Source organism: Lynx canadensis, chromosome C2 (assembly GCF_007474595.2).
Source record: "Lynx canadensis isolate LIC74 chromosome C2, mLynCan4.pri.v2, whole genome shotgun sequence".
NCBI lineage: Eukaryota > Metazoa > Chordata > Mammalia > Carnivora > Felidae > Lynx > Lynx canadensis.
In genome coordinates, this window is record NC_044311.2 from 93765386 (window position 1) to 93787949 (window position 22564).

Sequence of the window (22564 nt, forward strand, 5' to 3'; positions counted from 1 at the left end):
ATGTACAAACTTTTGTGAGGCTGCATATGTTCAGTTGTCCTAGGTATATACCTAGGTGTGGAATTGCTGAATCACATGATAATACAACATTTAAATTTTTGAAGAGTTGCCAGACTGTTTTCCAAAGTGGCTACACCATTTTACATTCCTCTCAACAGTGTATAAGTGTTCTAATTTTCCCAAATCCTTGTCAACACTTCCTTTTGTTTGTCTTTTTGTGTACAGCCATGCCAGTGAGTGTGAAGTGGTATCTCATCTTGGTTTTGATTTCCATTTTCCTAATGATGGATGATGTCACATTTATTCTTTAAATGGAAGAGGGGAGGGGATAAGGGCCAGGAAAACTGGTCTAGTAGCTTTACTTTCTGTTACTGTGAGATCAGGGTGGTAAGGAATACATCGAGGGAGGGTCATTAGAATTGCTCAGGTAAGGGGCGCCTGGGTGGCTCAGTCGGTTGAGCATCGGACTTCAGCTCAGGTCACGATCTCGCGGTCCGTGGGTTCGAGCCCCGCGTCGGGCTCTGGGCTGATGGCTCGGAGCCTGGAGCCTGCTTCCGATTCTGTGTCTCCCTCTCTCTCTGCTCCTCCCCCATTCATGCTCTGTCTCTCTCTGTCTCAAAAATAAATAAACGTAAAAAAAAAAAAATTACAAAAAAAAAAAGAATTGCTCAGGTAAAATGGAATATTAATACTGTTGATGATAATACCACTAAAATAATAAGAGCTAACAGTGCCAGGCCCTTTTCTAAGTGCTTTTTCATGTTATCTCACTTAACACCTGGAACACTCACACCTCGTATCTATAGGAGTAACTCCTTCTTCAGAAGCATCCTTGGAGGATTCCTTCAAGGGATATTGTATCTTTTTGTTCTGACACGGAAACTTTTTTTTTTCTTTTGTTCTTCTACTTCTCATCTCTTTATTTTTCTTTTCGAACAGAGAGAAAGTTGAAACAACAGCCTCACTTTCTTGTCTGTAATCAAAGTTATAAATAAACTATTGAGTCAGAGACCAAGTGGCCTCTTTATTACAACAATATGAACATATAATATAAGCACATAAAGGTCATGAAAATGACTGCTTTGATGATAATTACAAAAACAGTAACGATTTTTATGGTTCATAAAACTCACACATCCATAGTTGTATTCATCATCCCTGTTGCCTAATCCCAATGAATGGTTCAAGCCAAAAATGAAGGCTGTCTTTCCCATCTCCCTCTCTATGAACACCCACATTGTGTCACTTCCTATTACTTTGACTTTCTGTCTATGCCTTAAATCTATCCATTCTCTCCCTCTCCATTCCAACCCTTGTTTAGGCAACCATCATCTTTCACCAACTATGATAATACTTTCCTAATAAATGTGCTCCTCTCACCTATCAGTCCCCACTCTGCAGTGAGAGGGAACCTGTTTGAGATGCATGTTGATCATTCCACTCTTGTATTTAAAAACCTTTTGGTAGTTTTCCATTGAGCTTAAAATAAAGCCCAAATTCATGACCATGGTTGAGAAGACTCTGTATCAGCTACCCCTGTCTACATCTCTGGCCTCATCTTACAACACTCTCACTCTTGACTCCTGCTACAGTTTTCTCTTGGGTCCCTGAATGGGACAGGGAAACTTCTTCCTGGTAGCCTTCTGCTCTAAAAGAGATCAAGTCCCTCTGCTACATGCTCTTGCAGTCCTCAGGGTATCATCTCTGTAGGCATATATATATATATATATATGCCTACAGAGATTTTATATATATATATATATATATATATATAGTTTATTGTCAAATTTGTTTCCATACAATACCCAGTGCTCATCCCAACAGGTGCTCTCCTCAATGTCTATCACCCACTTTCCCCTCTCCCCACCCCCATCAACCTTCAGTTTGTTCTCAATATTTAAGAGTCTCTTATGGTTTGCCTCCTTCCCTCTCTGTAACTTTTCCCCCCCCTTCCCCTCCCCCATGGTCTTCTGTTAAGTTTCTCAGGATCCACATATGAGTGAAAACACATGGTATCTGTCTTTTTCTGCCTGACTTATTTCACTTAGCAGAATACTCTCCAGTTCCATCCATTTTGCTACAAATGGCCAGATTTCATTCTTTCTCATTGCCAAGTAGTATTCCATTGTATATATAAACCACATCTTCTTTATCCATTCATCAGTTGATGGACATTTAGTCTCTTTCCATAATTTGGCTATTGTTGAAAGTGCTGCTATAAACATTGGGGTACAAGTGCCTCTGTGTATCAGCACTCCTATATCCCTTGGGTAAATTCCTAGCAGTGCTATTGTTGGGTCATAAGGTAGATGTATTTTTAATTTTTTGAGGAGCCTCTACCCTGTTTTCCAGAGTGGCTGCACCAGTTTGCATTCCACCAACAGTGCAAGAGGGTTCACTTTTCTCCACATCCTCTTCAGCATCTACAGTCTCCTGATGTGTTCATTTTAGCCACTCTGACCAGTGTGAGGTGGTATCTCAGTGTGGTTTTGATTTGTATTTCCCTAATGAGGAGTGACGTTGAGCATCTTTTCGTGTGGCTGTTGGCCATCTGGATGTCTTCTTTAAAAGTGTCTATTCATGTCTTCTGCCTATTTCTTCACTGGATTATTTGTTTTTCAGGTGTGGAGTTTGGTGAGCTCTTTATAGATTTTGGATACTAGCCCTTTGTCCGATATGTCATTCGCAAATATCTTTTCCCATTCCGTCGGTTGCCTTTTAGTTTTGTTGTTTCCTTTGCAGTGCAGAAGCTTTTTATCTTCATGAGGTCCCAATAGCTAATTTTGGTTTTAATTCCCTTTCCTTTGGAGATGTGTCAAGTAAGAAATTGCTGCGGCTGAGGTCAGAAGGTTTTTTCCTGCTTTCTCCTCTAGGGTTTTGATGGTTTCCTGTCTCACATTCAGGTCCTTCATCCATTTTGAGTTTATTTTTGTGAATGGTGTAAGAAAGTGGTCTAGTTTCATTCTTCTGCATGTTGCTCTCCAGTTCTCTCAGCACCATTTGTTAAAGAGACTGTCTTTTTTCCATTGGATATTCTTTCCTGCTTTGTCCAAGATTAGTTGGCCATACATTTGTGGGTCCAATTCTGGAGTCTCTAGTCTATTCCACTGATCTGTGCTGACACTGAAACTTTTATTCCCCATTACATTTTTATTCCACATGGCCAGCCATGTCCTCTGTCAGTTTTACTCTTAGAAAGGCCTTCTCTAAGACTCTACTTCCCCTCCTAGCCAACAGGTCTTTCCACCTATATTCTCACCTCTAGTGTTTACTCTGGGCCTGGGATTACTTCTTAGCACTTAGGGACTAAGAACTGAATATACCTTCAATTTGTTTCCTACACTAGACAGCTCTTTTAGTAGAGAGCCTGAGTCACTGAAAGTGAGGCTTAATCTCCCTTTTTCTTCTTTCTCTTTTCTGTCAAATGTGTTCAGACAGGACCATGGGACCATACATACCAAGCTCATCCCCTCTGGTCCACTGCCTCACTGCAAAAGGTCAAAATGACACTTGTGAAACATATCACAGAGAAAGCTAACGCAAAGTGCTGGATGGCTGGGATGGTCTGGTCTGAAGTGTTCCGCTTTGAGAAATACATCAAAGCTGTCTGGTATTCAGGCTGAAAACCAGTGAACTAAATTTAATACTTAATTTCAGAAGTTAATGATAACATCCAACTTTTCGATCACTAATGATATTGTTGGCCCTTCCATCTCTGGGTTATTTTGTTCAACCAACTGATTAATTATAGTCTTAGTCACATCACTCAAACTTACCCCACAGGTTATCCAGCTTTCACCTGGTTTTGCTAGCCCACAATCAACAGACAGATTCCTTATCTGAGTGGAGAACATTTGTGGAGTCTGAGCACATGCACGTTTTATGGACAACTAAAGGAGCTAAATAAAACTCTGAAGGTATTAGGAGATTTTTTAAAAAAGTATAATTATTAGAAATGACATTCAGGTATTAAAAAAAAAAGTAGGATTTGTGCTTGATTGTACAAACAGAAACTTAATTCATTGTAATGCAACCACATAATTACACCGAGTCAGCAGTTAAACAGTATAAAGAATCAATTCTTTAATGTTGAAATAGAAATTAAACAACAGGTTCAGCTTACAAAAATAGTAGATGATCATCTCAGTTATGAATGCTGGGCAGGTCCTCTCATACCAGACTATATTAAGGCCTTTTGCATTTAAATACCAGTTCTACTGGTTACACATTCCATGCAATGTGGATACTCTTCATAAAGGTAATGAGGAAGTGTGATTCTGCCTCTCCCATAGGTATGCACATAGTAGTATAACATGTTTGAATTTTGCTGTAGGTTAAAAATCAGAAGAGAGGTATCCCTAGGATTAGATTAAATCACATCCACTAATGGCAGAAAGTAACAGGCGGGGTCAAATAGGAAAATAGTAAAAATATGTTGGAGGTATTAAGAAACAAGAAAAAAGAGATTACAACAATCACCCTCCATGAAGAGAGAAAAAAAGTGCTGCTAAAAATTATTTTCCACACATTTTCTGATTGAAAATTTTATACACAGTTTGGAGACATGATAGATTTGTATGCTTTATGAGAACTACATATAAATTGCTAATATTCTTTTTTTGATCTTCTTTGGGATTTGTGAACTTGTTATTATGCAGTGCTTTAGAGGAATGAGTATTGAAATATCAATGCATGGATAAGTATTACATGTATATATTTTGCATGATTAGCCTGAGGTATCTGTAACTTATGTGAATTTTTGAAGTGGATAGCTTATAGATTTTACTTAAAAATTAAGAACATATTTAGGCAGAATCACTACCAATGACCATTCAAAATCATTTTTCAGAGTGAGAAACAGAACATAGTGTAGATACTGAGGGTTGTAAACAATGTTGAGGAGAAATTCATTCTTTGTAGGTTTCACATTTGTCTCTGTTTTCTATCATTTCCTGTACCTGAGGAGAATGAAAAAGAATTTTTTTCTACTTGCAATTTTGGATGACTTGGAATTACTGTTATCTTGTGATGTTAAAATACATAGAAATTTAAACTACAAAAGTCCTTCTACTGACCAAGACAAATAATTTAGACTTTGATAAATCAAGAATACCTGTTGCAATTTCTAGGGGAACTAATAAAATATTAAAAAGAATTATTATGACAGTGACTCTATTCTGTTTGATACTGTAATTATAGGTACATATCATATACATTTGCCAAAACCTATAGAATTCACAACACAAAGAGAGAATCCTAACATAAACCACGGACTTCAGTTAATCATAATGTATCAGTATTGGCTCATCACTATAAGAAGTGTAGCACACTAATTCAAGTTATCAATAATAGGGAAAATTAGAGGTAGAAAATTGGGAAAGGAGAAGGGAGTAAATGAGAACTCACTGTACTTTCTTAATTTTTTTTCTAATGTTTATCTATTATTGAGAGACAGAGAGAGACAGTGCATGAGCAGGGGAGAGGCAGAGAGAGGAGGAGACACAAAATCCGAAGCAGGCTCCAGGCTCTGAGCCATCAGCACAGAGCCCAGGGCGGGGCTCAATCTCACAAACTGCAAGATCATGACCTGAGCCGAAGTCAGATGCTCAACCGACAGAGCCACCCAGGCGCCCCAAGAACTCACTGTACTTTCTGATCATTTTTTCTGCAAACCTAAAAACTGCTCTAAAAATATAAAGTCCATTAATTTTTTGAAATCATCCTAGGGCAACAAAAAAAATTAAGAGTGTATAACTTCTAAACTAATAGAAAAAAATAGAGTGATAAAAGAAGGCAAAAGTAGAGGAAAAGAAATAGAACAGGTAGAACTAATAGACAGCATATGGTTGGACAATAGATGTAAATCCACATGTATTTTTAATAACATCAAATATATGTGAGCTAAATTAAAAGCTTGTCAGATTTAAATAATGATAAAAATTTAAAAAGCATCTAAAACTTAAGGACAGTCAGTTAAAAGTAATAAGGATGGAAAAATCCATGTCATTTAAACATTGACTCTGAACCAAGAAGTCAAAGTTCATTATATCTCTTAGTGAAAGGTAGTTCAATTTACTGGAAAGATATAGGAATTCTAATTCATATGTATCTCATAACGTAATCTTAAGTACATACAAACAGCATAAATTAACAGAACTATAGGAGACAGGCAAATCGACAGTCATATTGGAAGACATGAACAACATATTTAGCAAACTTGGTCAAATCGATATATTTAAAACACTTCCTAATAATTTCAGAATAAGTTTTTTTCAATTCTAAGTAATTCATTAAAAGTTAAACATATGTTGCATCATAAAGCCAATCAATACATTTCAAATATTTGAAATCTTGTTTTATGAGTGAAGTGCAATTGGCTTAGAAGTCATTAGTCAAAGGGAAATTAGAAAATCCAATATTTAATAATTTATATAAATAATGTCTCTAACCTCATGAGTTGAAGAAGAAACATAATGAAAATTAGAAACCATTTTGAAGTAAATAAGTGAAAATACCACGTAGTTAAACTTATGTGATAAAACCTTAAATGCATATGTTTTATACAAAAAAGTAAGATCTGCTTCCTATATGCAAGAGTAAGCACTCAAAAATGAATCCTGCAGGGGCAACTAGTGGCTCAGTCAGTTAAGCACCCGACTCTTGATTTCAGCTCAGTTCACGGTCTCACACTTCATGAGATCGAGCCCTGTGTCGGGCTCTGAGCTCACAGCACGGAGCCTGCTTGTGATTCTCTCTCTTCTAGTCTCTGCTCCTCCCCCACTCACACTCTCTGTCTCTCTTTCAAAATAAATAAACTTAAAAAAATGAATCCTGCAAATAACAGCTATGTACTATGAATTAAAATCAATTAATGTGATACACCATATTCACAACATAAAGGATAAAAATCACATGACTGTGTTAATAGATCCAGAAAAGGCATTTGACAAAATTTAGCACCCTCTCATGACAAAAACTTTAAGAAAGCAGGAATAGAAGGAAGTTACCTCAACATAATAAAGGCCATCTATGAAAGGCCCATAGCCAACATCATACTTAGTGGTGATAAAATCTTTTCCTCTAAGATCAGGAGCAAGGCAAAAATACCCACTCTTACCACTTGAACGTAGTACTGGAAGTCATAGTCTGAGCAATTAGGCAAGACAAAGAAATAAAAGGCAACCAAATCAAAAAGGAAGAAATCATCTTTTCCACTTAAAATGGGTTGTATATTCTAGGTTTTCTGTAAGTAGAATTATTTTATTTTATTTCTAAGTGTTTATTTTGAGAGAGCACATATGAGTGAGTTGAGGGGGGGGGGTGCAGTAGAGAGAGTGGGAGAGAGAGAGAGAATCCCAAGCAGGCTCAGCACTGTCAGTGCAGAACCCAACATGAGGTTGGTTCTCACAAACCATATGATCATGACCTGAGCTAATATCAAGAGTTGGACACTTAACCAACTGAGCCACCCAAGCATCCAGGTAAGTAGAATAATTTTAGGCTGTAGTCTATTATGAATACTATATTGTGTAGACTGAGTTCCACCATATTCTTCTGATAAATGTTGAAGTAGAAAAATGAATTCTAAAATTCTTATAGAACCACAAAAGACCTTGAATAGCCAAATTAAGCTGGAGAAAAAAGAACAAAGATGGAGGCATCACACTTCTTTATTCCAAAATACATTACAAAGCTATAGTAATCAAAACAATATGGTACAGTATAAACACAGATATATAGGTCAGTAGAAAACAGAATAGAGATCCCAGAAATAAATCCATACATATACAGTCAACTGATCTTCAACAGGGTGCCAAAGATACACAAGAGGGAAAGGAAACTTTTTGCAACAAATGGTGCTGGGAAAACAGGAAAGAATGAAATTGGATCCTTAATAAAAATCATCAAAATGGGTTAAAGACTTACACATAAGATCTGAAACTGTAAGATTCCTAGAAAATAACATAGAGGGAAAACTTCATGACATTGGTCTTGGCAATTATTTCATGGATATGACACCCAAAGCACATGCAACAAAATTAAATAGGTGGGACTACACCAAATTAAAATTCTTCCACATAGTAAAAGAAACAATCAATCTCCCACCTACAGAATGGGAGAAAATATTTGCAAACCATATAGGAAGTTTATTTCCCAAATATATATTGTAATTCCTACCATTCAATAGTAAAACAAAAAACAAAAACCCTAATAACCTACTTTAAAAATGGACCCAGGACTTCAGTGGACATCTCTGCAAAGAAGACATACAAATGACCAACAGGTATATGAAAAAATGCTCAATGTCACTAATCATCAGGGAAATGCAAATCAACAACCACCATGAGACATTATTGCACACTAGTTGGGATAACTATTACCAAAACAACAAAGACAATAAATGTGGAGAAATTGGAGCCTTTCCTGCTATTGGTGGAATGCAAAAATTGTGTAGCCACTATGGAAAACAGTATGGAGATTCCTCAAAAAATTAAAAATAGAACTACCACTTCTGGGATTGCTCTATTTATCCAACAGAATTGAAATCAGGATCTTGAAGAGATATGATCATTGGAGCACTGTTTTCATAATAGCCAAGATGTGTAAATAATATAAATGTCAACCAACAGATAAATGGATAAAGACAATGTGGTACATACACGTAATAAAATTCTAGTCAGTCTCAAAAAAGAAGAAAATTCTGCAATATGTGACAACATGGATGAATGAGGACATTATGCTAATTAAAATAACCCACTCACAGAAAGACAAATACTGCATCATTCCACTACATGAGGTATCTAAAGTGCAAAGTCATAGAATCAAAGAGTGGAATGATGGTTGTCAGGAGCTTGGGGCAGGGGAAAATGGGGAGTTACTAATTAATGGGCATAAAGTTTCAGTTAAGCAAGAGGAATAAACTGTAGAGATTTCCTATACAAAATTATACCTATGGTCAACAATAATGTGTGGTACACTTAATAATTTGTTAAGAGGGTAGATCTCATGTTAAAAGTCATTACCACAATAAAATTTTATTTTTTTTTGGAAAACAAATGGAAAAGACAATCAACAGATGCCAACTCCAAGATGATCCAATGTTGAGGTTATCAGATAAGTGTTTTTAAAGCACATATTATAACTGTGTTCAGTTAAGTAAAGTCAAACATACTGGAAATCAAAGAAAATATAAAATATCACAGAAAATAAATACAAAATAAAGAAAACTGAAAAGATATTTTAGAACTGAAAAATAAAAAATTCACTGGATGGGCTTAAGAGCAGAACATAGATGACAGAAGAGCCAGTGAACTTGAAAATGGAGCCAAGGAGTTATTTGATCTGGAGAGCAAGAAAAGTCAAAAGAAATGAGCAGAATTTAGCGATCTGTGGGATAATAGTAAAAGGTCTAATATAAGGTTAATTTGAGTATCAAAAAGAGAAGAGGAAAAGAGACAGAGTATGGGGCAGGAAAATACCTGCCCGAGCCAACTTCCAAAACTTGGTGAAAGGTGTAAATTTATAAGATTTAAGCAGCTCAGGGGTGCCTGGGTGGCTCCGTCAGTTAAGCATCCAACTCTTCGTTTCAGCTCAGGTCATAGTCTTGTGATTCACGAATTCGAGCCCCACATCGGGCTCTGCACTGGTAAGGTGGAGCCTGCTTGGGATTCTCTGTCTCCTTCTCTCCCTGTCTCTCCCTGGCTTGTGCTGTCTGTCTCTCACTTTCTCTCTCTCTCTCTCTCTCTCTCTCTCTCAATAAATAAATTTAAAAACACCTTAAAAAAAAGATTCAAGCAGCTGAGCTAACTCCCAGAATTATGAATTCCAATGAACATCATGATTAAACCTCTGGAAACTAAAGAAAATGACAAGATTGTGAAGGCAGCCAGAGAAAAATGGGACACTATATACAGGGGAACAACAATTTGGATGACTGTGGATTTCTCCTCTGAAACTATGAAGGCCAGAAAGTGATGAAACTACATTTTTAAGAGCTGGACAAGTCAACTCAGAATTCTATATCCAGCAAAAATGTTCTACAAGAATGTGTGATAGATTTTCAGATAAAGGAAAACCAAGAGCGTTCTCTGCCAGCAGCAAGCAAAAGAGGCTGAAAGAAGTTTTTCAGGTTGAAATGAAATAATTTCAGAGAGAAACATGGAAATTCACAAATGAGTGAAAAACATTAGAAATAGCAATTATCTGGATAAATGTAAAAGATTACTTTTTTTCTCCCTCTATGTGTATACATATATACACACATATATATGTATGTGTGTGTGTGCGTGTGTGTGTGTGTGTGTGTGTGTGTGTGTGTATATATATATATATATATATATATATATATATATACTGTGAAAGGTTAGGGATATATATTGTAATTCCTAGAGCGATCACTAAAAAATAATAGGAGGTATAGCTAAAGCCAATACATAAATTAAAGTAGAATACTAAATTTATTCAAATAATCCAAGAGAAGGCAATAAAAGAGGAACAGAAGAATAAGACATAAAAAGAAAACAAATAAAATGAGAGCTCTAAATTCAACCATATTGATAATTAGGTTAAACACTGATGGTTTAAACCAGGAGGTGGCAAACTTTTTCTGAAAAGAGCTGAATAATACACATTTTAGCATTGCAGTACACAAAATATCTGTTGCTGCTGCTGAATTCACCTCCCCCTTCCCCTTCTTTCATTTACTTCTCCTCTTTTTCTTCTCCCCCTCTTCTCCTCCTTCTTCAACTACTTTATTTAAAAAAATTAAAACAATTTTTTTGAATGTTTATTTTTGAGAGAGAGAGAGAGAGAGAGAGAGAGAGAGAGAGAATGAGTGGGGGAGGGGCAGAGAGAGAGGGAGACACAGAATCTGAAGCAGGCTCCAGGCTCTGAGCTGTCAGCACAGAGCCCGACATGGGGTTTGAACTCACAAACCGTGAGATCATGACCAGAGCCGAAGTCGGATGCTCAACCGACTGAGCCACCCAGGTGCCCATTTAAAAATATTTTTTTAACATTTATTCATTTTTGAGAGACAGAGAGAGACAGACTGTGAGCAGGGGAGGGGCAGACAGAGAGAGGGAGACACAGAATCCAAAGCAGGCTCTAGGCTCTGAGTTGTCAGCACAGAGCCCAACGTGGGACTCAAACTCACTAATGGAGAGACCATGACCTGAGGTGAAGTCGGACGCTTAACCAACTGAGCCACCCAGACGGCCCAATTTAACCACTTTAAAAGGGCAAATTCTTTCGTAGCTTTTGGGCCATTTAAAAACAGGTAGCCCACAGTTTGCCTACCCTTGTTCTAAATGGTTCAGTTAAAAAGTAGAGATTATCATAAAAGATAAGAAAGACCCAACTATGCGGTACTTACAAGAGACACAATTTAAATATAAAGCATTGTTAGGTTGCAAGTAAATGGATGAAAAAATATATACCAAGTAAACTGTAAGGCTGGGCTGGCTATATTAATATGAGGGGAAATAAACTTCAATAAATAAACTTTAAGGCAAAGAATATAACCAAGGAGAAAGATAGACATTTCATAACGATAAAAGAGTCAGTTAATCAGAAAGACATAATAATCATAAATGTGCATGTACCTTACAGTTCTCAGAAAATTTCCTGGCTTTAGTGTGTAGGAAAAGAGAACCCAACAGGAACCCTGCAGACCCTTGAGTTGAGATGATGGAGCTGAAATCCTAGGGAAATCAAGACAGTTATGGTCACAGGGCAGAGTGCCAGAGAGGAGAGAATGGTACAGAAAGAACTCTGGAAATCTGCAGAAGGTCCCCTTGCAGTAATCCCTTGCATATAGATCAGTGCATGTATATGAGAAAACTACCAGAGGCCATGAAAAGAACCAAGCCAGGAATAGTGCCTATTACCACCAGTCAAACTAGAAAACCTCATGATTCACGGGGCATTGGGTGAAATACTCAAAAGGGTCTTGTCTCAGTAGTGGGGACTAATTAGCCCTAGACTGAAAACTGATCTGCTCCACTCTAAAAAAAAATCTTAAAAGCAAAATCTGAGAAGACCAAGCTTTTTCCAAGTTAATTAGCTAGGCCCCAAAATAAAGTCCAAGAACATTTACAGGAAAACAACAACAAAAATCCAGCACCCAGAAAGGCAAAATTCATAATTATCTTACACCAATCAAAAATTACCAGGCATATACCTACAACTAATACAATATCATGTGTCAATTATATCTCAATAAAAAAATTGCTAGGCATATAAAGAAGCAGGAAAATAAAAACAGTTATAACTGCATTCTCTGTTTAAAAAGTAAAGTAGAGGGGCGCCTAGGTGGCTCAGTCAGTTGAGTGTCCAAATTTGGCTCAGGTCATGATCTCACGGCTTGTGAGTTTGAGCCCTGCGTCAGGCTTTGTGTTGACGGTTTAGAGCATGGAGCCTGCTTCAGATTCTGTCTATCTCTCTGTCCTTCCCCCTTGTGCTCTCTGTCTTTCTCTCTCAAAATAAACATTAAAAAAAAAAAAAAGTAAAGTAGAGATATCAACGCTCTAGAAAAGACACCAACTAAATTCCTAGGGATGAAACTACAACACTTATAATGTATGTAGTGAAAAATACACTGGCATTTTATTATTAATGGTACTTTAGACACTGCAGAAGATTAGTAAACCTGAAGACACAGTGATAGAAGTATCTAAAATGATACAAAGGGAAAAACTTTTTAATAAACAGAGAATGAACTTCAAGTGACCCATTATATGTATAATTGGAGTTCCTAGAGGAGGAGGCAGGGACAGAAAAATGTTTGAAGAAACAGTGGCTGAAAATTTTCCAGGTAGAATGAAAACCATGAGTCCCCAATTCCTAAAAGTTCAAAGGACCACAGCACAAGATACATGAAGAAAACTGCAACAATGTCACTTTAAATGAGAGTATAAACTGATCAGAGTACTTTGGTGAACCTTTTGGCAGCCATCTTTCTTTTTTTTTTTTTTTTCATTTTTATTGCTCTGAGGAGAGCTTTTATTTTTTTTTATTTATTTTTTTCAATATATGAAATTTATTGTCAAATTGGTTTCCATACAACACCCAGTGCTCATCCCAAAAGGTGCCCTCCTCAATGCCCATCCCCCACCCTCCCCTCCCTCCCACCCCCCATCAACCCTCAGTTTGTTCTCAGTTTTGAAGAGTCTCTTATGCTTTGGCTCTCTTCCACTCTAACCTCTTTTTTTTTTTTTTTCCTTCCCCTCCCCCATGGGTTTCTGTTAAGTTTCTCAGGATCCACATAAGAGTGAAACCATATGGTATCTGTCTTTCTCTGTATGGCTTATTTCACTCAGCATCACACTCTCCAGTTCCATCCACGTTGCTACAAAGGGCCATATTTCATTCCTTCTCATTGCCATGTAGTACTCCATTGTGTATATAAACCACAATTTCTTTATCCATTCATCAGTTGATGGACATTTAGGCTCTTTCCATAATTTGGCTATTGTTGAGAGTGCTGCTATAAACATTGGGGTACAAGTGCCCCTATGCATCAGTACTCCTGTATCCCTTGGGTAAATTCCTAGCAGTGCTATTGCTGGGTCATAGGGTAGGTCTATTTTTAATTTTTTGAGGAACCTCCACACTGTTTTCCAGAGTGGCTGCACCAGTTTCCATTCCCACCAACAGTTCCCGTTTCTCCACATCCTCTCCAGCATCTATAGTCTCCTGATTTGCTCATTTTGGCCACTCTGACTGGGCAGCCATCTTTTAAAGCTGAACTTATGTCAATACCCTAGGACTTAGTAGTCCCATTTCTAGGTATGAACCCAGTAGAAATGAATGTACATGTGCACCAAGAAATAAGTACACAAATGTTCACTGCAGCATTGTTCATCACAACCAAAACTCTAACTCAGAATAGAAACTACAGAAATGAGGGGCGCCTGGGTGGCTCAGTCGGTTAAGTGGCTGACTTCGGCTCAGGTCATGATCTCGCGGTCTGTGAGTTTGATCCCCACGTCGGGCTCTGTGCTGATAGCTCAGAGCCTGGAGCCTGCTTCTGTTTCTGTGTCTCCCTCTCTCTCTGCCCCTCCCCCATTTGCGCTCTGTCTCTCTCTGCCTTTCAAAACTGAATAAATGTTAAAAAAAAATTAAAAAAAAAAGAAACTACAGAAATGAAAAGGAATGAATATGCATAAGATGAATGAATCTCATAAACATACTGTTGATCAAAAGAAGCCAGCCACCAAATAGTACATAATATTTAATTTCATTTACACAAAAATCTAAAAAAGCCAAACTAATCTAGAAGTCAGAATAGTGGTTATTTTATAGAAGAGAAAGGGTAGTGATTAGACTCAGGTGCCACGTGGGATTCTGAGGAGCTGGTAACGTTCTATCTCTCGACTTGACTGGTGGTTTCATGGGTTTAGCCAATTAGTGATAATTAGTCAAGATGTACAGTTTTGATCTGTGTAATTTTCTGCATGTATGCTTGAAAAGTTTTTTAAATGAAAGTAGATATAGTTTACCACATTACCAAAGTAAGGGAGAAAAATCACGCAGTCATCACAATAGATACAGAAAAATAATTTGATAAAACTTAATGATTCATGATGAAAAACTCTCAGAAAACAGACTAGATGAGAACTTCCTTAATATGATTAATAGTATCTATAAAACGGAGCAAATACCATACTTAATAGTTAAAAAGGGAAAACTTTTTTAAAACAAGATCAAGAGCAAGCAAGGTGAACCACTGTACCTACTTCAATTCAATACTGATTCTACTGGAGATCCCTAACTAGTGTACTATATCAGTCAGTGTCCCGACAGGAAATAGATGGCACATTCAAAATAGAAGAATTAGGGGCGCCTGGGTGCCTCAGTCAGTTGAGCATCTGACTTCGGCCCAGGTCTTGATCTCACGGCTTGTGAGTTTGAGCCCTGCATCGGGCTCTGTGCTGACAGCTCAGCCTGGAGCCTGCTTCAGATTCTGTGTCTCCCTCCCTATCTGCTCCTCCCCTGCTCACGCTCTGTCTCGCTCTCTCTCTCTCAAAAAGGTAAATAAACATTGAAAAAAAAAAGAAGAAGAATTCAATGAAGATTCATCCAGAAAGGGTTTATTTAAAAGAATTAGGCATAGGGGAGTCACAGGAGATAACACAATAACCCAAAACCAGTAAAAGTGGAGCTAACCTCTTAACCTCGAAGGTCAGAAGAGAGGACATTACTGGAATTCAGAAACAAAGAATCATGTAAAAAGATGCCTTGAGAGGAGCAGTGACCTCCAGACAACTCAAGACAGATCATAAGGGAAAAGGCCAGGGAAATAAACCTGATTTCACCTTCTTTCCTGCTTCCAGTCTTCCTCTAGGTTTCCCATTGGGTTAACCCAGCAGGAAGTCAGAAGGAATGAGAGCCTGTTGATCTAGTCCATATGGATTAGCTACTTTGTACAACAGAAAAGAGAAAAAGGTAGATCTGAAGGGACAAAGAGAAGGTACATAATACATGCAGTAAGACAAGGAGGAAAAAAGGATAAAGATTGGAAAGATCAAATAAAACTGTCACTATTTGTAAATGATATGACTATATATGGAAACACCCAAAGTATCTACAAATACATGTTTCGAATTAATAAGTTGAGTTTAGAAAGGTTGCTGGATATAAGATCAACCAAAAAATTGGCTGTATATCTATATGCCAGGAATTAGAACATGAAATTTTTAAAAAATTCTATTTCCAATAACATCAAAATTATAAAATACCTACAAATAAGTCTATCAAAAATATATAAAACCTTTGTGCAAAGAATAAATATACTGAGACAAATTAAAGACATAAATAAATGGAGAGGATAAAGGACTGGAAACACTCATCATGTCAAGCTATTCCTTCTTCCCCAATTGATCTACAGATTCAATGAAACCCTAGTAAAAATCCCCGCAGTGTGCGCTTCTGATTGTGTATGTGTGTATGACTTGACAAATAATTGTAAATATTGATATGGGAATGGACAGGCCTAAGAATATCCAAGATATTTTTAAAGAAAAATAAGATATGAGGACTTGTTCTGACAGACATTATGACTTATTTTAAGGCATATGAATTAAGACAATCTTGTATGGAGCAAGGATAGACAAATATACCATCAGAATCAAATAAAAAGCAGTATGGGACATATAGTCTTTTACATAAAAGGTGCTGGGTCAACTGGATGTCTGCTTAGAACAGAAAATGAAACTTGACCCCTCCTCACAGCCTACACAAAATCAATCCCAAATTGACTGGAGATCAATGTCAAAGACAAAATAAACAAAATTTAACTCCTCCACCCTGCCAAAGAAATTCCACAAACTTCTGAGATAATATAAGGGGCTACGGTCAGGAGTTTGGACTAAGGAGACACTTCTAAAACAGGACAGCAGAAGTGATAATCATAAATTTAAAAGGTTGTTAAGGTTGACTATATCAAAATTAAGAATTTCTGTTTATCAAAGGATACCTTTAGGAGATAAAAAGGGAAGGCATAAAGTGGGAGAAGAAACATGCAACAAACACAACAAAGGGTGTATGATTTTCTAGAATACATATAAAACTGTTTTAAATGAGTAAGAAAAAGACAAAAAATGCCATAGAAAAAGAAGTTATTTCCAAATGGCCAATAGACAAATGACAAGGTATGCAACCGCCTTAGTAATCAGGAAAAAGCAGATCAAAGTTGCAGTGATTACTATTTACCCATCAAAACAGCTAGCGCTAAAAAGACATTAGCATTCAACGCTTTAAAAGTGCTCCCTTCACGGGGTACCTGGGTGGCTCAGTCGGTTGAGCGTCTGACTTCAGCTCAGGTCATGATCTCACAGTTTGTGGGTTCAAGCCCTGCATCAGGCTCTGTGCTGACTGCTTGCTCACAGCTTGGAGCCTGCTTCAGATTCTGTCTCCTTGTCTCTCTGCCCCTCCCCACTCATGCTTTGTCTCACTCTGTTTCTCAAAAATAAGTAAATGTAAAAAAAATTTTTTTAAGTGCTCCCTTCATGATAATCTAGTGAGTTGTACATGTCTTGTTTTGTACATGTGTATGTGTGCTATCTTTATTGTAATAAATAGAATTAAAACATTGTTCTTTTTCTCCTGTTCCATACCTGGTACAGCATAAAACTCAGGGGGTCCTCTGGCTTTTCATAGACTAAGTTTTCAGTGATCTGCTGAGAAAGAGCATGAGGCATGGCATTATGGTTCTGAACTAAAGTAATGTGGTTAGGTTATATGTGAAGAAATCTCATGCACTGACCTAGTGTGCACCATAGCCTTTTAAAGAAATTCATGTATCTCTACAAAGTGACAAATTACTTTCTTACTACTCATAAAATCAGGCAAATTATGGTAAAATTTAGAGGAATAAAAATTTAGCAATAATAGCAATGGATACTTTTCTAGTTCCAAGATCAAACAGGTACTGAGACAGTTTTGGACAAAGTTTTTGTTTTGAGAATTCTGATTTTGCTAGACTGAGAAATTAGTGAATTAATCCCTTTATTTAAAAGAAAAGCCTTTTGAATAAATTAAAAACACTATATATCTTTACATAGAAACTTCCCTGTGAGCCATCTGATTCTAAAAGGTGAAAAAGATATTTAGTGTTTGTAATGATAAACGAGAAAACATATACAAAACTTCAGAAATTCACTTCCATACTTTGTTCTTGTTTAATAACCCAAAACATCAGAATAAAGTATAAGCAGAATTCTCATTTGCAGGGAATAACAGTGGGGCAAGTTCCAGGTATAAAATACTTAACATCTGTTAAATGCACCATGCCAATTATGTATTTCATATATGTTTCTATTGAGCACATATTTGATAACTAATTTTTCTTACAATCACATTGCATTAGCAAGTATTATTTTTCCTTGGCAGATGAAGAAAATTATAGAATAATTTGAATTGTACTTTCTTCAACAGCTTTCCTCCTTCAGTTTAATAATTAGTAGTTCTTTGATTAAAGCCAGAAAACCCAGCCATTAGCACTCTCCCACAAAAGGACATTTTAAGAAAGAAAAGGCATAGAGCAGGGTTAATGAAGTAAAATCACTCATCTCTGTTTTATATGGGGAAATTGAGATTCACTGTTTATTAATTTTCTCCAAATCACAAAGATGAGAAGTGGCAAAGTTAGGTTGAAGCTTTGGGCTAACAGATGGCATAATTTGTGCTCTTGCTTCCATACCCTACTTCTTTAAACTTAAGTTTCTCCAGTAAAGTGGATTTTTTTTTTTCTAGTTTAAATGTTTTCATTTGAGATGGGCCAGTCTTACTTTCCACCTTTCTAACCACAAAGTTACTATACGTGCACATTTTAATATACACACATGTGCCTCGTTGGTTAATAATATTAACGTAAAAATAAATATGTCAGGCAAACAAAAACAAAAACCCACCAAAACCCAAAAATGTTATAAATGTGATAATCTCTTATAATTCTATATTGGCCATGGAAATGTCATAGTTTAAAAGAGGCTCCAGCCCCATCTCTGGAGGTCAATAAGATTTGTAATTTCAAGAATTAAAAGCAACTTTTCACTACTTCTTTTCCCCCCTAAAGAATGCAGGTTTTTAGATGGTCACAGGTTGGCATCTTTTGAAAGTATTACATACCTGGCTGAAAAAGCTTTTTTTCTCTCAATTGCCAATATTTTGTCCTTCCTTCCCAGTCTGACTCAAACTTTAACCCTTGGCCATGTTTTTCCATATCAACTAACCTGCCTGATCTCTAATCCCTCTAAAGGGCTTTACATCATGGTAAGTAGCATTCTTTGGTGTTTATCATTTACTACTTTTGGTTGAATACATCTTAGTGCATTTACTGACTTCTCAATGAGATTATATCCCTTTTATAAACAAAGGCCATTCTTGTACCTCTAAAATTCAGGTCCAAGTTTGTTTTTTACATTGTAATTACTATAAAACTCGCTCTTAAAGAAAGGGATTGAGAGATTTACCTGGAATATTTGCAGAATGTGGTGTTTCTCCATGTATTGTAGTGCAACTTGATAAGGATCTTCGTATACGATAGGAGGGAATTGTCTCCTAGAAGTCTGACTGTATCCAAGAGGCCTCTTTCCTTCTTGGTATTCTGGAATATCATCCTGCAATAGAAATATACCCTCCACCCCCACCCCCAGAGAGTCTTTAATAAATGGAAAAGCCCCAGGAAGCTTTGTTGTTATTGTTGCTGTTTATCTTTGGAATCTGGTGTTGATGGAAACTGGACACCAGGAATTGGAGATAAGATACATTATGATGACAAACCTGGCTGATCCTCCTGACAATATAATGCACCTCAAGTCCTGGGAACTACCTAAGGTATCTCCAATCTACTTCAAATACTTTTCCCTTCACAAGGACCTCCAATTGACTCCAAATTCCTTTTCTTTGGTAGAAGCCCAGAGAAGGGAAATGACTTAGCGCCCCACAGCAAGCAGCAGAACCAAGACTCATGAATCCTGGTTCACTGATCCTTCCTGAATGGCCTTCCAGTAGCAGAAGACGCAACCCATCTATTTCCCACCCTTCTCCTGCCCTTCCTGAATAAACCATTATGTGTAGGTTTATTCCTCATCTTTGATCCAACATGCACCCTCTTCCTGTCCTGCCCCCATACCACCACACTAGGCCCCTGGCTTGGCCTCCAATTTCCCAGGTGGTATCAAATGCCCCTTTAACCTACAGGCTTGGTTTCTGTGGCTTTAGTTTTTTCTTGACCGATGGTATAGTCCAGCTTGGATGAGATACAGGGAAATCTCTGGGAATAGGCTTGGTCTTTTGCTTGGAAGTTACTGGTGAATCTGGTATTAAATGAGTCAAATGCTTGCAGATCAGTTACACTTTCTGTGTCAGTTTCAGTTGAAACTGGGGAACTGTCCTGGTCTATTCCTCTGGCCTCAAATTTGCAGGGTTCTACTCTGAATTCAGCTTCTTTGGACTCCTTATTGCCACCAGATTGGGTAAATATTCTGTCATCATACTGGCCAGGTGCTCCATAGTCAGCCAGATAGTCTTCTCTGGGGTAATTCTCTTCATCCATTAAGTGGTCAACCTTGTAATAGTCACTGGAGTCAGTCTTGTCCACTGTAAGGTGATCGGCGTTACTTTCAGCCTGGTCAGCAGTTTGCTGTTCAGCTAGTTCAATAGCTTCCTCGCATACTTCGTGGTGAGTCTTTATAGACGTTCTGGAATCAACCTGGTTAGACGGTATATAGCCAATCGGTTCAGAAGTTCTTCGTTTAACCAGGCCACACAATCTGCTGTCAATCTGTTCAGAAGTTCTTTGCTCAGCTTGGCTGGACATTCTGTGGTCAATCTGTCCAGAGGCTCTTGGTTCAGATGAGACAGACAATCTATGGTTAATCTGTTCAGAAGTTCTTTGGTCAGACTGGTTACACACCCTACTGTCAATCTGCTCAGAAGAACTTCCTTCAGTCTGGTGGGACATTCTGCGGTCAATCTGTCCATCAGCCCTTCCTTCAGCCTGGCTGGACCTTCTGCGTTCAATCTGTAGGGAAGTTCTTTGTTCATGCAGAAGAGACATCTGGCTGTCATGATGGGCTTGGCCAGATGTCTTCTCATACATTCTTTGGTCATCCTGATCAAATGCACCACCCTGAGCAACATCAGCACGGTTGTATGTTCTGAGATCAGCCTGATCAGATGTTTGGCCACCAGTGGGTTCATATACTTTATGGTCAGTCTGTCCAGACACTCTTTGGGCAGCCTGCTCAGCCCTTCTGTGATCATTCTGGTCATCTACCTCTTCTTCATGCTGGTTCTGCCAGTTGTCTTCCTGGTTGTCTGTCCTGCTGTCATCTGGGGACTTGGCTGTGCTTTCAGGTCCCAAGGACTCCGGAGGAGCCTCTTTGAGAGGTTCTTCCATCTTCTGCCCTGCTGGTCTAGGTTGCCAGACGCTGTGGGTCTGGCCGAGCTGGTCGCCTAGGTGACCTTCAGGGGCGCGCACGTCGCTGCTCCAGGGCTTTGTTTGGCCTCGGCGCACAGACTCTTCCGGGTGCGCGGGCGCCGCCCCTGCCCCGGTCTGGGCTGCCTCGGGCCGCCAGTGCCCAGTCCGCTGACTCGCCGTGCGGACACGAGCGCCGGGCGGACGCCTTCTCCTGAGAAGAGGTGATAACCACACGCGGCAGTCGCCACCGCCCAGCCGCTAAGCTCGGGGCTCTGAATCGGTGCCCCAGAGCGGTACCCGCAGCGTTCGAGTGGAGGTTCCCGGCGGCTGCGTGAAACTCGATCGCCCAGGTACCGCTCCTCTAGTCGCCGGCGACGTGTTAGCGGAGGAAGCGGCGGCCGATCGCGTGGGGGCAGCATACTCCCGGTTGCCGCCCAATCAGATCCACGCTTGGTCGGACGACCCTGGTCTTTTCGCAGGTGCTCCTGTAGGGGGTCAGTGCTGGGCACTGTGCTAGCGAATGGTTCTGCTGAATGCTCTTCGGCTTTAGGCTCTCGTCGGCGTTGTAGTGACGAGGCCAAACGTTGTGTTTTTTCCTATTAAGTTCTTAAAACCATTTTTTAATCCTGCCGGTACCAACTGTGCCCGTACCGTTTTCAGTGTACCAGGAAAGAGTTTTGTCCTTCTAACACCCGTGTTGGCAAAGTCAGATGGGTCTTTCCGCACAATACGCGTGTAGAGAGGAGAGGTTTGCTCTCTTCCCCACCTTCACCACCACGCACCTCTGGGCATTCATTGCTGCAGGATCATCTTCTTTGTCTCCAGGGACAGATGAGCAGCTGTTTTCCTCCCCTTTGGGAAGAGCTGTCTTGGCCGTGGAAACTTGGGGCTGTGAAAGCCCCAAGGTATATGGTTTTTTGTTTATTTGTTTTGCGGAATTAGACACACATGGCTGGAGGTCTAAAGGGAAGAGAGGAGATCCAGTGAGAAACGGGTTCTAAAATCACCCCCATTTAACTGATTTATAGCAGAAGGGATTAGGGCCCAGAGTTCCAGAAAGGGAGTAAGAAAGGGGAGAGGGGATAGGAGGAGCTATACTTAACAAGTGGGGAATTTGCACCTGGTGGTGATGGCCAGTGGGGTCTGGGTTTTGAGATCTGGCCCGTCCTTTTTTTTTTTTTAATTTTTTTTAACGTTTATTTTTGAGACAGAAACAGAGCATGAACGGGGGAGGGGCAGAGAGAGAGGGAGACACAGAATTGGAAGCAGTCTCCAGGCTCCGAGCCATCGGCCCAAAGCCGGACTCCGGGGCTCGAACTCACAGACCACGAGATGGTGACCTGAGTTGAAGTGGGATGCTTAACCGACTGAGCCACCCAGGCGCCCCTGGCCCCTCCTTTTTGAAATAAGAGTTAAGAATCCACTCCAGGCCAGCATGCCCTCTACTTTCAGGAGTAGGACAGTACAGAGGTGGTAGGTGATGAGACATTTGTCTGACTCTTCAAAGCTTGAAATCACTGAGGCAGACCAACCATTGGTAGTATAATACCAGATATGCCGTTAGTATGAGTTTAATTGCATTCAGTAGTTAGAGATATGCTTAAAATCCAAATGCAAATAATTGTGATCAAGATATGA

The 22564-nt window shown here is 38.9% G+C and overlaps 1 protein-coding gene and 1 long non-coding RNA gene across 3 annotated transcripts in view; one reads left to right on the forward strand and one right to left on the reverse strand.

Moving 5' to 3' along the window:
• Nucleotides 1–3070: 3070 nt before the first annotated feature.
• TEX55 (testis expressed 55) lies at nt 3071–21145 on the reverse strand. Of its 2 annotated transcripts, none has more exons than XM_030329933.1 (4): nt 19703–21145; nt 18975–19139; nt 17118–17177; nt 3071–4958 (listed from the first exon to the last, which is right to left on the reverse strand). In XM_030329933.1, exons 1-4 carry the CDS (start codon nt 20903–20905, stop codon nt 4908–4910), a joined length of 1479 nt encoding a protein of 492 aa, XP_030185793.1. In that variant the 5' UTR covers nt 20906–21145; the 3' UTR covers nt 3071–4907. The 2 variants fall into 2 exon arrangements, with proteins under 2 accessions (XP_030185793.1, XP_030185792.1); XM_030329932.1 differs by having other exon boundaries at nt 17118–17180.
• The window catches only part of LOC115523715, a 28268-nt gene continuing 26836 nt past the window's right edge, over nt 21133–22564 (forward strand). The window contains exon 1 of the long non-coding RNA XR_003971824.1: nt 21133–21276. This is a non-coding gene — a long non-coding RNA (uncharacterized LOC115523715). The remainder of the gene's footprint in view (nt 21277–22564) is intronic.